This window comes from Eumetopias jubatus, unplaced genomic scaffold (assembly GCF_037043125.1).
Source record: "Eumetopias jubatus isolate StellerSeaLion01/CBP00866 unplaced genomic scaffold, mEumJub1_p1.0 scaffold_1, whole genome shotgun sequence".
Lineage (NCBI taxonomy): Eukaryota > Metazoa > Chordata > Mammalia > Carnivora > Otariidae > Eumetopias > Eumetopias jubatus.
In genome coordinates, this window is record NW_028274807.1 from 217,787,961 (window position 1) to 217,803,892 (window position 15,932).

The 15,932-nt window shown below is 63.9% G+C and overlaps 2 protein-coding genes and 2 non-coding genes across 4 annotated transcripts; 2 read left to right on the forward strand and 2 right to left on the reverse strand.

Annotated features, from left to right (window-relative positions):
* The first annotated feature begins 1,319 nt into the window (after nt 1-1,319).
* Nucleotides 1,320-4,428, forward strand: GAMT (guanidinoacetate N-methyltransferase). The gene is made up of 6 exons (XM_028126152.2): nt 1,320-1,554; nt 2,510-2,655; nt 2,821-2,884; nt 3,149-3,216; nt 3,391-3,501; nt 4,060-4,428. Exons 1-6 carry the CDS (start codon nt 1,374-1,376, stop codon nt 4,198-4,200), a joined length of 711 nt encoding a protein of 236 aa, XP_027981953.1. The 5' UTR covers nt 1,320-1,373; the 3' UTR covers nt 4,201-4,428.
* Nucleotides 4,429-4,971: 543 nt separating this feature from the next.
* Nucleotides 4,972-12,454, reverse strand: NDUFS7 (NADH:ubiquinone oxidoreductase core subunit S7). The gene is made up of 8 exons (XM_028126163.2): nt 12,382-12,454; nt 11,525-11,561; nt 10,631-10,699; nt 10,046-10,163; nt 8,753-8,932; nt 8,634-8,680; nt 7,794-7,882; nt 4,972-5,129 (listed from the first exon to the last, which is right to left on the reverse strand). The coding sequence occupies exons 1-8, from the start codon at nt 12,395-12,397 to the stop codon at nt 5,032-5,034; spliced, it is 654 nt and encodes a 217-aa protein (XP_027981964.1). The 5' UTR covers nt 12,398-12,454; the 3' UTR covers nt 4,972-5,031.
* A 231-nt stretch (nt 12,455-12,685) lies between these two features.
* Nucleotides 12,686-12,759, reverse strand: TRNAN-GUU (transfer RNA asparagine (anticodon GUU)). The gene has a single exon. It is a non-coding gene; the product is annotated as a tRNA-Asn (tRNA).
* Nucleotides 12,760-12,890: 131 nt separating this feature from the next.
* On the forward strand, nt 12,891-12,963 carry TRNAF-GAA (transfer RNA phenylalanine (anticodon GAA)). Its single transcript has one exon. It is a non-coding gene; the product is annotated as a tRNA-Phe (tRNA).
* The last annotated feature ends 2,969 nt before the right edge of the window (nt 12,964-15,932 follow it).

Below are 15,932 nucleotides of genomic sequence, written 5' to 3' on the forward strand. Positions count from 1 at the left end.
AATAAAATATTAAAAAAAGAAGTATATATATATTATATACGTATACACAGTATTTTAAGACTGGAGTCAGAGGGGTACCTGGGTGGCTCAGTCGTTAAGCGTCTGCCTTCAGCTCAGGTCATGGTCCCAGGGTCCTGGGATTGAGCCCCACATCGGGCTCCCTGCTCCGCGGGAAGCCTGCTTCTCCCTCTCCCACTCCCCCTGCTTGTGTTCCCTCTCTTGCTGTGTCTCTGTCAAATAAATAAATAAAATCTTAAAAAAAAAAAAGACTGGAGTCAGATACATCCCTCCCGGTATCCTCTCTGCTGTGACTTGCTGTGCACCCTCAAGTCACTTTCCCTCTCTGATTCCAGGTTGTGACGTGCAGAAGTCGCAGCACACACTCGGGCCTCTCACAAAGAGTGGACACAAGGAAAGACCACGTGTCACTCATTCACCAACAGGAGCAGTGGTTAGTCCATTTGGGAGAAGAGGAAGCTGAAGCTGGAACAGAAACTGTTTGGCTAAGTTGCCAGCCAGACGGTACTGTGCCCATGGCTACTTTCTGGGATGCAGTCCAAGTTGCGTGTAGGTGACTGCTGGGAGGTCCCTTATGCCAGGGGACACTGAAACCACAGGGGAGGCTCTGAGCTGACCGCCCCCTCACTGCTTTCGCTGGGATCTGTGTGGGCAGCCACCTCTGAGAGTTCCCCAGCGTCTCCGCTTTCTGCTCTTCCTGGCTCTGTGAGATCCCTGCCCTCGTGTGCCTGGCCATGGTGAAGGGATGTCGCTTCTGTGATCAGGTCTCAAACAATTCTGACATTGCAGACTCTCTTGCTGGCTCTGATGAAGCATGCTGTCACGTTGGGGAGGGCCCTCCCGCCAACGGTCCCAAAGGAACTGGGTGCCACCAACAGCCAGTGAATGGGCTTGGAAGCAGATCCTTCCCTAGAGGAACCCTCAAAGGCACCCCCATAACTGGCTGGCCTCCTGACAGTGGCATTCTGTCAGGAGAGAGGGCGTGAAACAGGACCCAGCTAAGGGATAAGAAACGTGTGTTGTCTGAAGTGGCCACCTTTGGGGTCACTTGTTAGACAGCAATAGCTAACAAATATAACCTGCCTTCTGTCTCAGGCAGGGCATTCCGGGGTATCGCTTAAATTGGGTGACATTTAGCGAGTGCCATCTGCATAGGCTGCACCGGGCGCCTTCCGCGCGGCGGCCGCTAGAGGCCCCCGGGTCCACCGCGCAGTCAGCCCCCGGGACCGCCCCTCCGGCCTGCGGCCAGCCCCGCCCCCGGCCCCGCCCCCGGCCCCACCCCCGGCCCAGAAGGCCTCGCAGGGACAAGGCCCGCGCGTCGCGAGCCGAGTCCCGGCGCGCGTTACAGCCGCAGCATGAGCGCCCCCGCCGCGCCCCCCATCTTCGCCCCCGGCGAGAACTGCAGCCCCGCGTGGCAGGCGGCGCCCGCGGCCTACGACGCGGCGGACATGCACCTGCAGATCCTCGGCAAGCCGGTGATGGAACGCTGGGAGACCCCCTACATGCACGCGTTGGCGGCCGCCGCCTCCTCCAAAGGTAGCCGGGCGCGCAGGGGTAAACTGAGGCCGAAGGTCGCTCAGATCCGGGGTCCAGCCCGCTCTCCAGCTGAGGTGCACCCGAGCCTCCCGTGCCTCTGTTTTCCCGCCTGCAAAATGAGGCTAGCGGGGGGCAACGGGGAAATAAAAGTGGGTGCTGCAGGCAGGGGCTTGCACACAGCATGCGCCTCAAGTATCGGAACTTCCTATCCAGGGGTAACGGGCCCCCACCCCGCAGATGGGGACAGGCTCTCCGACGATGACCTCGCGTGGAGCTCGACCGCTATCCCCGCATGAGGCCGGGGAGGTGGTGTCGGCCCGAGCGGGGGGCGCTGCCCAGGCACACGCGGGAAATGTTCCTGCCCCGGAGTCCCCGGAAGCCCCGCCCGGGCTAAGAATAGCTCCGGGAAAGCTGAGGCTGGGAAACAGCTGTAGGGGTGGCCCTGTGCCTAGGTCAGAGCCTGCGGGGTGCCCCAGGGGCGGGGCGGAGGTCCTCCCGGCGGCCGAGTTTCTACCTGGCCAATGAGCGTACCCAGCGTCCCTGCATAGTTGAGGTGTCCCCCTCGCCTGTCTTTGGGCCAGTGGGAACCCACCTCCTTCCCAGGTGTTCCAGGCCCCAGGCCTCAAACCCACCCCCCGTTTCACTGTAGCAAGGAGGGTAGAGAAAAGTAACCAACTCAAGAGATAAGCACCACCAGGACTCAAAGTCCAGGGTCTGACCTCCCCACCGGGGCCAGGCCTCAGATCAGCTGCCCGCACGTCCCTGGCCAGAGCCCACGCCGTTCCTGCTCAGGGCTCCTGTGTTCCAAACCACCCTCCGCCCCCGCCCCACTTGTGGCCTCCCGGCCTTGTGGCAAACGTTTCTCTCTGCAAAGGCCCTGTCCCTTGCGCTTCCTCCTCCAGGCAGCTTCCCAGCCCCAGCCTGGCGTGTGATACTGGGTTCTTTGTGTGACCAGGGGGCCGGGTGCTGGAGGTGGGCTTTGGCATGGCGATCGCGGCCTCCAAGGTGCAGGAGGCCCCCATTGATGAGCACTGGATCATTGAGTGCAATGACAGCGTCTTCCAGAGGCTCCAGGACTGGGCCCAGCGGCAGCCACACAAGGTGCCCACCTCTGCCTGCCCTGCCCTCCGGGGGCGGGGCTGGAGCCACCAAGATGGAGGAAGTGGTCTTCTCCCCTGGGAACTCCTCTGCCCTCTCCCTTACAGCAGGTGGGGAGAGCCTGGACACCTGGGACCCTCAACCTTCTCTTTTCTCCCGGGCCCCTAGGTGGTTCCCTTGAAAGGCCTGTGGGAGGACGTAACACCTACCCTGCCAGATGGCCACTTTGATGGTGAGGGGGGCGCTGGGAGCTGGGGGAGGGGGAGCCTCTGCCTGAGTTTCCACCACTAGCTCCCGTCCTTGGCTTGCAGAGGGACCTTGTAGGGAACACACAGCAGTGCTGCACTGGGGGGGCGTGGCAGACCCCGGAGGAACAGATGTGGGGGATGCTTCGCTGCTGTCCCCGGAGGAGGCAGCATGCTATGAGCTCTGGGCAGGGCCCGTCTCCACGTGCACACACCGCTGAGCTCCAGCCCCCACCCCGCTTCCTGTGCAGGGATCCTGTATGACACGTACCCGCTGTCCGAGGAGACCTGGCACACACACCAGTTCAACTTCATCAGGGTAGGACCTGCTTGGGGGGACGGTCACCCCCAGGGGTGAGTGCAGGTGGCTGCCATCCACACATGGAGCACCTCTCCTTCCTGTTTCTCCGTCCTGCTGGGGGGTGGGAGGCCCCCTGGGCAGTGGCTTCTGTCCATACCCCAGACCTCTGTCCTGACCACTGTCCCTGCCCAGGGCCATGCCTTTCGCCTGCTGAAGCCTGGAGGCATCCTCACCTACTGCAACCTCACGTCCTGGGGGGAGCTGATGAAGTCCAAGTACTCAGACATCACCACCATGTTCGAGGTGTGGCAGCCCGGGAGCTCCCTGTGGGTCCCACGCCCCAGCCCCAAGCCAGGAAGCAACTTTGGGGCAGAGGCAGGAGTAGCCTGTGACCTGGGGAGGGTCCCTGGCCTCAGGAGCTGGTCTCCTGGGTGGACTGTGAGTCTCCACTTACAAGTCAGGTAAGGTCTCTCGGCTCAACGGCCTTCCGTGGCTCCCCGGTGCCCTCAGGACACAGGGATCCAGTCCAGGCTCTGCACCCAGGCATCCCGCCTCACTCTGCCCTCCTCCACCAAACAGGTCTATAGGTTTAGGCATGCCGTCCCTGCTGCTGGATGTGCGGTGGGCAGCCTACTGGTGCCCCGCGAGAGTCTGGACATTGCTACCTGAGTTTAGACACCTGGAGGATGCCCACCCCAACTCGGGCTTCCTGGTTCTGTCAGTCAGCAGTCGGGCTGCCGTGTCCAGCTCCCAGGGGCCTTGGCAATTGTGAATGCCATTCTACGAAGGGTGGGCGCTGTGGGTGTCTCGTGAGGCCCCAGGGCCCTGCAAGCGACCTGGCGCTCCCCCCCCCTCCCCCAGGAGACACAGGTGCCAGCCCTGCTGGAGGCGGGCTTCAGGCGGGAGAACATCCGCATGGAGTTGATGGAGCTGGTCCCCCCTGCTGAGTGCCGCTACTACGCCTTCCCGCGGATGATCACGCCCCTGGTCACCAAGCACTGAGCCCACCCAGGCCTCTGGCTCAACTACTGATGTCCCTGTGCCCCCACTCAGTGCCTCTGCAGCCGGGAGTGCAGGCTCTGGGCTCTCAGCCCTGGGTTCGAGTCCGGCCACACCCACAGTGGGACAGAGGGTAAACGTCCCCAACCGTCCCTGCAATGGGAATACCATGACCTCCCTGTCCCCATCCTTGAGGACAAAATAAATGCTGACCCTGGGCTTGCCCAATTAGCAGGACCGTGTGCTTTCACTGACTTCTGCTCCTCCAAAAAGTAAAAAAAACAAAACACTATCTGTTAAACGGGCCCCCGGGAGACAGGGGGCCACTCCGCACCACTAGCTCTGAGCTGGCACGTGACCCCACACGCGATCCGCCCTGTGCCCACAGCAGACCCACAGGGCCAGTGGATCATAGCGGACAACTCGTCAACCTCCTCCCTCAGCTGGCTGCTGGGGTACAGAGAGGGTGGCGCTCGTCAGGGCCACATGGCCACTGAGTCTCTGGTCCCACCCGGTCAGGTCAGGCTGAGAGCCTTGAAACAAAGCAAAACCTTTAAACCCAGCCGTGCTCCGCAGGACCCCCGCCTCACCCCTGGACATGGTGTTGCTCTTCTCACCACAGGCTCTTGGGCCCGTCCACTCCCCTCCTTCAGGGCCTCAGTGTCTCCGTGCACAAAAGAAAGGGCTGGGCCTGCCCAGGACAGCACTGACCTCTCACACCCCCAGAGCCCCACTACCCACCGGTCGCGCAGGGAGGGGGACGGGGAGGCCAGCTGGGTCTATCAGTTTATTGACCATCCTGAGGGGTGCTGCAGGGGCCGGAGGGGGCCGGCACTACCTGCGGTACCAGATCCTCAGCTTCTTCTCCCGCTTGATCTTCTTCTGCAGCTGCAGGATGCCGTACAGCAGGGCCTCGGCTGTGGGTGGGCAGCCTGTGGGTGGGACTGTGCCTCAGTTTCCCTGCTGGCAGGGAGGGGGCGGAGCTCCTCCCGGACCCTGGGAGGGCAGCCAAGGCCCCCCCAGATTCTGGGACCTGTGCCTGTCCTCCCTGCTGGGGCCACGGACCGACCCCCTGCCACTTGGCAAAGGGTGCCTTGGTCAGGATGGTCAAAGGGCGCAGCTAGGCGCAGCAGCTGGAGGCCAGATGGGGCCCTGGGACGAGGAGGGGGCAGCAGCGCCACGTCTGCTGCGGGCCCCTCTCCAGCACCTCTAGCTTGTACTGCCCAGGCTGGGGGTTTGGCTCATCACAGGGAAGGAGCCGCCGAGTTCCTGACCCCGGCAGTCAAGCCTCGGGCACGGGGAGGACTAGGCTGCCCATCCTGGGCCCAGCTGCCCTGTCCGCTACCCCCAATGACCTGGCTCAGGACCTCCGGAGGACAAGGGCGCGTGGCCCTTGTGGCGGTGGGCCCTTGGAAAGCAGGGAGGGAGGGGGGAGTTGAGGGGGCAGAGCAGCCAGGCTGGGCAGGGAGGCCCACATGGCCACGGGAGGGGAAGCCCTGGAGAAATGCTCCCCTACAGTCCCCGTCCCCACCACCCTGCCAGAAGAAGTAGACAGACAGGTCACCACCCAGGGGACCTGCCCAGGACCCGAGGGGCCTGGAAGAGCAACCACAAGCACGTGCGGCCCTGGGCCCAGCACCCAGCAGTACCGCCCCAGTACCGCCCCAGTACCGCCCCGGTACCGCCCCAGTACCACCCCAGCACCCGGCAGTACTGCCCCAGCACCGCCCCAGCACCCGGCAGCACCACCCCAGCACCCGGCAGCACCGCCCCAGCACCGCCCCAGCACCGCCCCAGCACCCGACAGTACCGCCCCAGCACCGCCCCAGCACCCGACAGTATCGCCTCAGCACCGCCCCAGTACCGCCCCAGCACCCGGCAGTACCGCCCCAGCACCGCCCCAGCACCCGGCAGCACCGCCCCAGCACCGCCCCAGCACCCGGCAGTACCGCCCCAGCACCGCCCCAGCACCGCCCCAGCACCCGGCAGTACCACCCCAGCAACCGGCAGCACCGCCCCAGTACCGCCCCAGCAACCAGCAGCACCGCCCCAGTACCGCCCCAGCACCGCCCCAGCACCCGGCAGTACCGCCCCAGCACCGCGCCAGCACCGCGCCAGCACCGCCCCAGCACCCAACAGTACCGCCCCAGCACCGCCCCAGTATCGCCCCAGCACCCGGCAGCACCGCCCCAGCACCGCCCCAGCACCGCCCCAGCACCCGACAGTATCGCCCCAGCACCGCCCCAGTACCGCCCCAGCACCCGGCAGCACCGCCCCAGCACCGCCCCAGCACCCGGCAGCACCGCCCCAGCACCGCCCCAGCACCCGGCAGTACCGCCCCAGCACCGCCCCAGCACCCGGCAGTACCGCCCCAGCACCCGGCAGTACCGCCCCAGTACCGCCCCAGCACCGCCCCAGCACCCGGCAGTACCGCCCCAGCACCGCCCCAGCACCGCGCCAGCACCGCCCCAGCACCCGGCAGTACCGCCCCAGCACCGCCCCAGCACTGCCCCAGCACCCGGCAGTACCGCCCCAGCACCGCCCCAGCACCCGGCAGTACCGCCCCAGCACCGCCCCAGCACTGCCCCAGCACCCGGCAGCACCACCCCAGCACCCGGCAGCACCGCCCCGGCACCGCCTCGGCACCGCCCCGGCACCACCCCGGTACCGCCTGATGGAGGGGCCGGGGCCCTGCGGAGATCTGCCCCCCGGGGGCACACACCCCGAAGGCAGCTGAGCAGGGCCTGGTCTCACTCTGCAGGGTGGAGTCCCAGGTGCCCTCCCGGACCAGGGCCCTGGCCCCCCACAGCGGGGATGGGCCTGTGGCCTGGCGGTGTCTAAGGCCCTCAGGAAATATCCGTAGAACGCTAAACAAATCACCACCATCCAATGTCCTTTTGAAGGGCACCAGAACGTGACCTAAACTTTCCTGGGCAACCTGGACTCAGGGTCTTGAGTGTCCTCTGCTCTCCGGGCCTCAGGTTGGGCTTTCCACGGGGCACTGAGAGCCCAAGAACATGGGGCCTTCATCTGCAGGCTAAGCACCACCCGCTGACCCCTGACCTCTGACACAGTGTGGGCAGAGGCCCTGGGGCCCGAGGGTGGCCAGCCGAACACGGGCTTCAGACAGACGATCGGTACTTATCCAGTATGAACGGGTCGCAAACATTCCTTGCTTTCCGGACAGAAGTAACTGGGGACCCTGCATTTTTATTTGCACAGTCTGACCACCCTGGTGATCTGGGGTCCAAGGCAGGCCCCGTGCACACCGGTCCTGGTCTCCAAGAACCAGTCTGTTTTTTAACTGTGTTGTGTGGGTTTTGTGTCTATTAGGTGGAACCCTGTGAAGCGTGGTTTAAAGAAAGCCGAGGACCCGCAGCCCCATGCAGCTCAGGCTAAGCCTTCGGCACCAGCCTGGGCCCACGTCTGCATAAAACCCAAGACTCTTCAGCAGGGGAGACCTTCAGGGGACAAGGGAGGAGGAGGCTGGGGCTTCACTCTTCTGCTTGGACCTACATCTGTTCATCCTGAGAAGGGGGGGAGCCCACCGCCTCTGTGGGGCGCGGGGGCCTGCGACATGGGAGGGGCGGGCTCACCTGGGACGTAGATGTCCACGGGCACGATGCGGTCACAGCCCCTCACGACAGAGTACGAGTAGTGGTAATAACCTCCTCCGTTGGCACAGCTGGGGGGGGGAGCATGTGAGGGCCACACTGGCCACCCCCAGCCCTGCCCCCAACGCACACCTGCCTTCAGGTTCAAACAGGTGCCAGGAATGGGCAGGAATGGGACGTGGAGTCCCAGAGAAGAGAACGAGGGCTTCTGTGGGATCAGGGAGAGCGGAACCAAATGGACGGACCCCGAGCCCACGACACTCAGATACTCGGGGAGGGAGCCAGACACAGAAGGCCACACGGGGTGTGAGTCCACGTGGATGACACTCCCAGAACAGGCTCATCCGCGGACGGGAAGGGGGCTCTCGGGGGCAGGGGCTTGGGGGAGGGTGACAGCTGATCGGGGCAGGGTTTTCTTGGAGGGTGATGGAATGTTCTGGGACTACGGGCTACAGCTGACAGCACCGTGACTACATGGACCATCACGGAACTGCACACTTGAACAGGGTGGACTCTGTGGCCCGAGTTCTACCTCAGAACAGTGAGGTGAGGAAGCAGCTGCTGGTGGCGTGGGGAAGGGACTGGGCGCCGGGAGGCCGAGGAGCGTGCAGACAGCCCACAGAGCAGGGCACCACTTACATCCATGAAGCAGGAACAGGGACAGAACAGGGGCGACGCTGAGTGGCACGGGGGGGTGACCTGGGGGAGGTGCCGCCCTGGGGAGGGGCCGCAGGGTGTCCTGAGGGCACAGATGCCCCCTGTGACCGCGGCAGAGGGAGCGGAGGTGGGCAGGAGGCGCGCCAGCGTGTCGCGGGCACTCACCTCCCCATGGACACAACATAGCGCGGCTCTGGCATCTGGTCATACACCTGGAAGAGACGGCGGGGTCTGGGTGCGGCTCGAGGCTGGGGGCGGGTGGCGGGTCTCGGGGCCGGGCCTACCTTGCGGAGCGCCGGGGCCATCTTGTTGGTGAGCGTGCCGGCCACGATCATCACGTCGGACTGGCGCGGGCTGGCGCGGAAGACCACGCCAAAGCGGTCCATGTCATAGCGGGGCGCGGCCATGTGCATCATTTCCACAGCACAACACGCCAGGCCAAAGGTCATGGGCCACAGGGAGCTCTGCGGGGGCAGGGTGCTCAGCCCGGGGGGGATGGTATCTGCCCCAGCTCAAAGCCCATCAGTCAGGCCTTCCCACGGCAGCCAAACCACTTCCAGGCCCCGAAGGGCCCTCAGATGGTGTCACGGCCCAGTGTGCTCAACAGGAAGGTAAAGCAAGCTACACCTGTGGGTCAACACTTCCCAGCAGCCACGTTACCAAAAAAGTAAAGAACCCAGGCCCAGGTGAAATGAGCTTTACTGACATCGTTCACATAACCCAGCATGTCCTAGATCCCATCCTTCAGACACAGGCACGTGCCGCTCCCAGTGCCTGGAAAGCCACATGTGGTACAGGTTTAGACCCTGGGGCTCAGCCCCTGCAAGGGGCTCCTTCCCAACACTTCCTAATGTCCAGGGACTCCCAATGCCTATTCCTCCAGGAAGGCCTCCTGGATGCCTCTGGCTGCCCTCTGACCACTGCCTCCATCCATCCAGTGGCTCCTTTCTCCTGCTGAACGCCTCTGCCAGAGCCTTCTCTGCTCTCTCTCTCCGCCTAGTCGGGGACCTGGAATGGGTCCTGCCTGCCCCACGTTGTGCTAATGCGGGCCACCGGGCTTGGGCTACACAGGGGGCTGACCCTGACAGCCTCTCAGATGTGCAGTTAGGACCACCACTGCAGGGGACACCCGGCGGGACGCTCGCCATGGCCCCATCAGTTACAGAGACACACAGGAACGGCCTGCTCCTGGGCACCCCCAGCACACCAAGAGGAGCCACTGCCCTGTGAATCGGGGGGAGACAGACGTGCACACAACACACAGACCGTCCCCAGTGAGCACTGGGGGTGGGGGAGTGTGTTCGGGTTTTTCCCAGGAAGGAGCCACTGTTCTAGGTACACACTACTTTCCCAGTTAAAATCACTTCTGCATCAAAAGAGAATAAACAGACACAGGAGATCCGCAGAGGGGAGGCAGGGCATCTTCCCTGGGGGTGGAGGGAGAGACCAGGAAGCACGGCACGGGCACGGAGAGGGCATCAGGGCCAGCAGCGGACAGGGGCAGGTGTGCACGTGTGTGAGCATGTGTGAGCATGCGGCAGGAGGCCTGAATGACGCGGGAGGGGTCAGGGGCTCACCCGGCGGGCCCAGTTGATGAGGTCATCCAGCTTGGCCACCACATACTCGCCTCGGCTGCTGGGAAGTGCGGAGGATTTGGGGGCCAGGGCTCCAGCCGTGGACGCAGCGGGCTGGGTGCTGGTAAGAACACATGGCAAGGGGAGGGGGGGCATTAGCCAGGCAGGCACCTCAACACCCCCCACCGCACGTCTGAGCCCAGAGCCCCCTCTCAGAGGGCAGCAGCAAGCTGCGGCATGAGCTGCTCTGAGGAAGCACTGGTAGGAGCTGGGCTGCCAGGGTCAGAACAAGAATGAACTTTTGACGGCTGCCCTGCTGTGGCCCCAGCTGGCCTCTGTCCCCGAGGAAACTTGGCCTCCCCATGCGGAAAGCAGGAGCTCTGCTGAGACACTATCAACGGCCCTTCTGGTCTAGGGACGTGCAGCCGTTGCCTTGGACATGCAGGAGGGGGCTGGGCAAAGCTCCGAGGGCAGGGACCCATGCTGCATCACCCTGATGGCGGAGGGAGGGCCCTGGAGTCACCGGGGCTGCTGCGGTGCCAAAGGGAGGCTTTAGGGTGCGCAGGATCCCAGGAAGGCTGGCCTCACCTGCTGGGGCTGTCAGCAGCCACGCCTGAGTGGACGCCACGCACCTGTGTAGCCACGGCCACGCCGGAGCTGCAGGGGGAGGGGGTGCAGGTGAAGAGGAGCCTGGGGTGCCCTGACACGTTGTGACAGAGGCTACACTGGAGCAGGGATGGGGAAATTTCACCCAGGGGGCCAAATCTGGCCCTCTGCCTGTTGTTGTAAATAAAGTTTTATTGACATGCAACCACATCCACCCGTTTCTGCCTATCTCAGCTGTTTTCACAAAGGCAGAGCTGAGTAGTCTCCACAGAGCCAATCTGGCCCTTCACGGAAGGTCTGCTGAGCCCTGTCCAGAAGGAGTCTGGTTTTCATCTAGTTCTCTCATTTCGCCTTTATTTTACAGTGACTGCGTTTGATTCCTAGAGAAAAGGTCTTCTCAAAACGAGGCAGAGTCAGTCCAAACCCAAGCGCTCCCCGAAGCCTCCCATCTCCCCTCCATCAGGAAGACCCTCTCCTGAGCTCTGCCATGTCCTCATGACGCTGGAGATTTCATTTCTGGGCTCTGTCCACTGAGAGGGCACGGTGACTACCTGCCTCCCTGTCCTGAGGAGGCCTACTTGAGGCCGCCACCTGAGCAAAGGCACCAACCGCCTTCCTGCAACACGTGAGTGAGTTGTGAGGGAAGGAGGGCAGGCAGGCATGGTCTGAACGCAGGCTTTACCACCGCCTGGACCGTCCCCGCGGGGAGGCCTGACCACCACCTGCAAGACTGCTGGACTATGTGACCTTCAGCAGGCGGGCCCCCGCCTAATGCTGCTGAAGGGCTCCCCAGCTCCGCGGTGCTCTGATGCACCCCCACCCCGCACCGAGCCCTCCCCGGCAGGGCCGTGTGGTGGGGGAGACGCAGACGCTCACCGCAGAGCAAGGATCCGGAAGAGCAGGCCCGGAGCTGCTGAGAGAACCACACGGTGCAGGCAGTGAGTTGCAGGCGACAAACCCTGGTGGGGCCCAGCCCCCAGGAGTTTGCCCATGAGCCCTACGCCTGGCACGTCCTTCCGCTTACCCTTGGTCTATCTAAATTCCACTTAACCTGGTAAAAAGGGGTCTTTCAGGATGTGCCCCACACAGTGTCCCTACCCTGCTTAATATCCCACACCCTGAAAAAAAGGCCACACCACACCCGGGCCATCCTCCCTTTCCTCCTGCATGTCAGGGTCGCTCCTGCCTCAGGGCCTTTGCACTCGCAGTCCCCGCTGCCTGGAGCACCCTGCCCCACGCGGGCACATGCCAGCCCTTCTTACGGGCAGGTTTCGGTCAGTACCACCCATCCCCCGGGCTCTCTGGATGCGGTCACCCGGCTGCACCTCCATCTCTGTGCTGTGCGGTGCCTGTCTCTCCCAAGATGCTAGGGCCTCGCTGGGGTCCCCGGGGTCCTCTGCTGTGCCTGGCGCGCTCCCGGCCCTGGGCTGGCGTTGACAACCAAGTTCCCGGCCGGGCCCCGCTCCGGTGCGCGCCGCCCGTCCCTCCCGGTGCCTCGGGCGGAAATCCAGGTCTGGGGGTGCGCTCGCTGCACAGTCAGCGCCCTTCCCCTCGGACGAGCCGCTGGGTCTCGCCGCCCCGGACCCCGACGGCGGTCCCCCCCAGCACCCCCAGCACCCCCAGCCCTCGTACTCCGTGCGTTTAACCGCGCATCGGCGACGGCAGGTCGCCGCCGCACGCCGCGCTGGGAGCCCCGGAGGCCTCAGTTTCCCCGCCGCGGCCGCCCCGCTCACCCGCCGGCGCCGCCATGTCCGCCTCGGCCTTCAAACAACCTCTGCGGTCCGTCCGCCTCAGCGCTCCGGGTCCCCAGGCCCGGCTGCCAAAGCGGCTCGGCTGCTGCGCGGAGCCCGGGCCCCGGCCCTGGGACGTTCCGCCTCGGTGGACTGCCCGCTGCCGCGCGCCCCCGGACACCCCCTCCCCGGGGCGCGCTGGCCTGGGGGTGCGCGCGGAGCGTCCCGGCATGAAGCGGGGGCGCCCGGGGGCGCCCGGGGGCGCCGCTCGCCCCCTCCTTACCTCAGGAACAAAAGTTCAAAACAGCGTCCCTGGGTGGGCTCGAACCACCAACCTTTCGGTTAACAGCCGAACGCGCTAACCGATTGCGCCACAGAGACGGCGCTGCCGCTCGGCGCCCCCTGAGCTTCTATGAGGCGTGCGCCGCCGAGAGGCCAGGCGCAAGCTGCGGCGGCGCGCGGGCGGCGCGGCCCGAGCCGGACTCGGGGCGACGGCAGCCCCCTGCCGCCCAGCCGAAATAGCTCAGTTGGGAGAGCGTTAGACTGAAGATCTAAAGGTCCCTGGTTCGATCCCGGGTTTCGGCAGCTGTTTTGGCGCTCCGGCTCCCGGCCTTTCCTTCCCCAGCATGCCACCCACTCCGCAGACGAGGGGCGGGGCCGCTGACTCAGGCCCACGTCGGGGAGGAACGGAGCCCTCAAACCCCTGTCTCCACCCCCAGACCGTGATTCCGGCCCCAACGTGGACTCCAGCCCGATTCCCACTACTTCTTACGCGGTAGGATTAGAACAAGCGCTAATTGTTAAGAGTTCGCAAGAACACCTGCCGCTTGTAGGCCCCCTCATTCTTGCAATCCTGCTGGATTTTACACTTGGGGGAAACTGAGGCTCACACAGGCAAGCGCAGGCGAGCGGCAGGCCGGCCTCCTGGCAGGACCACTCCGGCCCCTGAACCCCTGCACAGCCCACCTGGTCTCGCTCCCGGGGATCTCCAGGTCCCGGGTGGGAGGTGAGGGGCCCCTTCCCCTTTCCTTCCCGCTCCCCGCTAGCCTGTGGAGCTGGATTTTGTAACTTACTTAACTAAACTTTGCATTTTCACAGAAAAGTTGCCGACATAGTAGAGTTCCTGTGTGCCCAGCACCCAGTTCCCTACTGTTAGCAGCTTACACGGCTGGGCACGTTTGTTGCAATTCATGAACCAAAGTGGATGTTACTGAAGTCTGAGCTTTATGCAAGTTTTCTGTTCGCCCATAAGGTCCTTGCCCTGTGAGTGAGGGACCCTGGACTGAGACCCCAGCCCCAGCTGAACTTTCAGATGACGCAGCCCTGGTGACATTCGACTGGCACCTCATGAGACCTGAGTCACCCAGCCGGGCTGCTCAGTGACTTTCCAATCCCACCAGAACCACGAGAGAGCGTCTTCTCCAGCTGCTAGGTCACAAGAGAGAACGCTGCGAGGGGCCAATGGGCCCGGTCAAGGCTGCTTGACCGAGGGGAGGGGAGGTGGACGGCGAGGTCAGGGAGGTCTGAGCCAGCCTCCTGGGAGAGCCCTGCAGTGGGAGGCCGGCTGGGGGAGTGAGCCCGGGAGCGGAGCAGAGGGTTGGGGAGGGAGTGGGGAGGGGAGCAGAGTAGGGAGGAAGGACAGCATGCACCAGGCACCCGGCTCAGGAACCAGGCCAGTGGGGGCCGTGATTCAGGAACTGGGGGTGGGAGGGATGGACTATTTCTTGTGCAGGTGTGCTTCCCTGAGGTTTCAGATTCTTACCATATAGTGAATTACTTTTTTTTTTTAACGATTTTATTTGAGAGAGCGAGCACACGTGTGCGGGCATGGGGGTGGCACGGAGGGAGAAGCAGACTCCCCATTGAGCAGGGGCCCGACTGGGAACTCCATCCCAGGACCCCGAGATCACGACCTGAGCCAAAGTCAGACGGCCAACCGAGTCACCCACATATCCTGTGAATTGTTTTTTTTTTCTTTAAAGATTTTATTTTTTAAAGATTTTATTTGGCAGAGATCAAGCGAGCACAAGCAGCCCAACTGGAGGCTCAATCCCAGGACCCCGGGATCATGACCAAAGCCAGAGGCAGATGCTTCACTGAGCCACCCAAGCACCCCTAGATTTTATTTTTAAAACAATTCTATGTCCAACATGGGGCTCTTACAACCCCAAGATCAAGAGTCAAACGGTTCACCAACTGAGCCAGCCAGGCACCACCCCTACCCCCCCCACCCCTGCCCTGTGACTTTTTTAAAAATCAGTTTTTTAGATAAGCAATAGGGCTTGAAGAGGGGCCAAGGCGTGTGCAATGACAATCCCCCTCTCGGACAGCGGGGCTGCTGTGTGGTGACCACAGGTACAAGGGGTGGGACCCTTCCTTTGCGTCGGCGTCGGGCTGGAGTGAGAAAAGCAAACCAACTTGACGAGCAGCTTCTGCAGGGCCTTGGGGTCTGGATGGGCAGCAGTTCTGAGAAGGGGTGGGCTGGGGGCGGTGGGAGGAGGGGAGGGCAGAGGGTCAAGGGGTCAGCAGGGAGGCCACACGGAGGCCAGCGAGCTAGAGCCCAGAGGGAAGGGGCAGAGGTGGGGCAGGGGAAGGAGGCAAGATGGTCATGGATTTGGGGGGGGCTCCTGGCATTGAGGGGTGGGGTCCAGGATGCTGTCCGACCCCCTGCAGCACCCAGGACGGCCGTCGGAGAATGACCCGGCCTGGCGTCTGCAGCGCCGAGGGGGAGACTGGAGCAGGGGTGAGGGGTGAGGGCTGACAGAAGCCTCGCGGTGGAGAACAGGACGCTCTGCTGGGGGCAGTCTGTGTCTCAGAGGCTTGTGCGGTGCGTGCCTCTCCACGGGCCCCCATGGGGCCGCCAGCTGCCGGGCCCCGCGCCCCTCACACCTGCCCGGCGGCCTTAGGACGAGCACCCTCAGGATCCCCCCAACAGGGGGGGCAGGCCCGGTTGCAGGTGGGGCTCCGGCGGGCATTTAACACGGGTCTGGACAGGCTGACTGCCGGCGGCCCACCTCAGCCACCGCATCGAGCACGTCCAGGGGTGGACGGAGCCATCAGGCTCTCCCAGAAAGGGGCACGGCCTGCTTTGGAGACAATGTCGGGCTGTTCTCTGTGGGGGAAGCGACCAAGCGGCCTGGCCTCAGGCTCCATGGTGGATGGGAACCACAGACCGTCTGTGGTTCCAGCCCCGTGGTCCCAGGCCAGGCTCGCCCCCCTCTCCACCAGGAGGATTCTGGGGCCATCTCCCGACCTCTCCCGCTGCACACCTGACCCGTGGTTTTGTGTACGGCCTGGGCCTCTGCCTGCTCAGACGGCCCCTTCTCAGGGCCCGAGCCCGCCCGCCTCCCAACAGGCTCTCCGTCTAAGCCCCCGATGTAAGGGTTGCTGACCCCGCCCAGGGCCTCGAGCTGAACCTCCTGACCGTGTACCCACACTGCGCACTCTCCCAGCAGCTTAGGATGAAGAGTTCATTTGAGCATGGCTTTGGCAGGCCACAGAATTTCTGTGACTGGGTCAGGACAGGCCACGGCAGGTCTCCCAAGGCCAGGGCT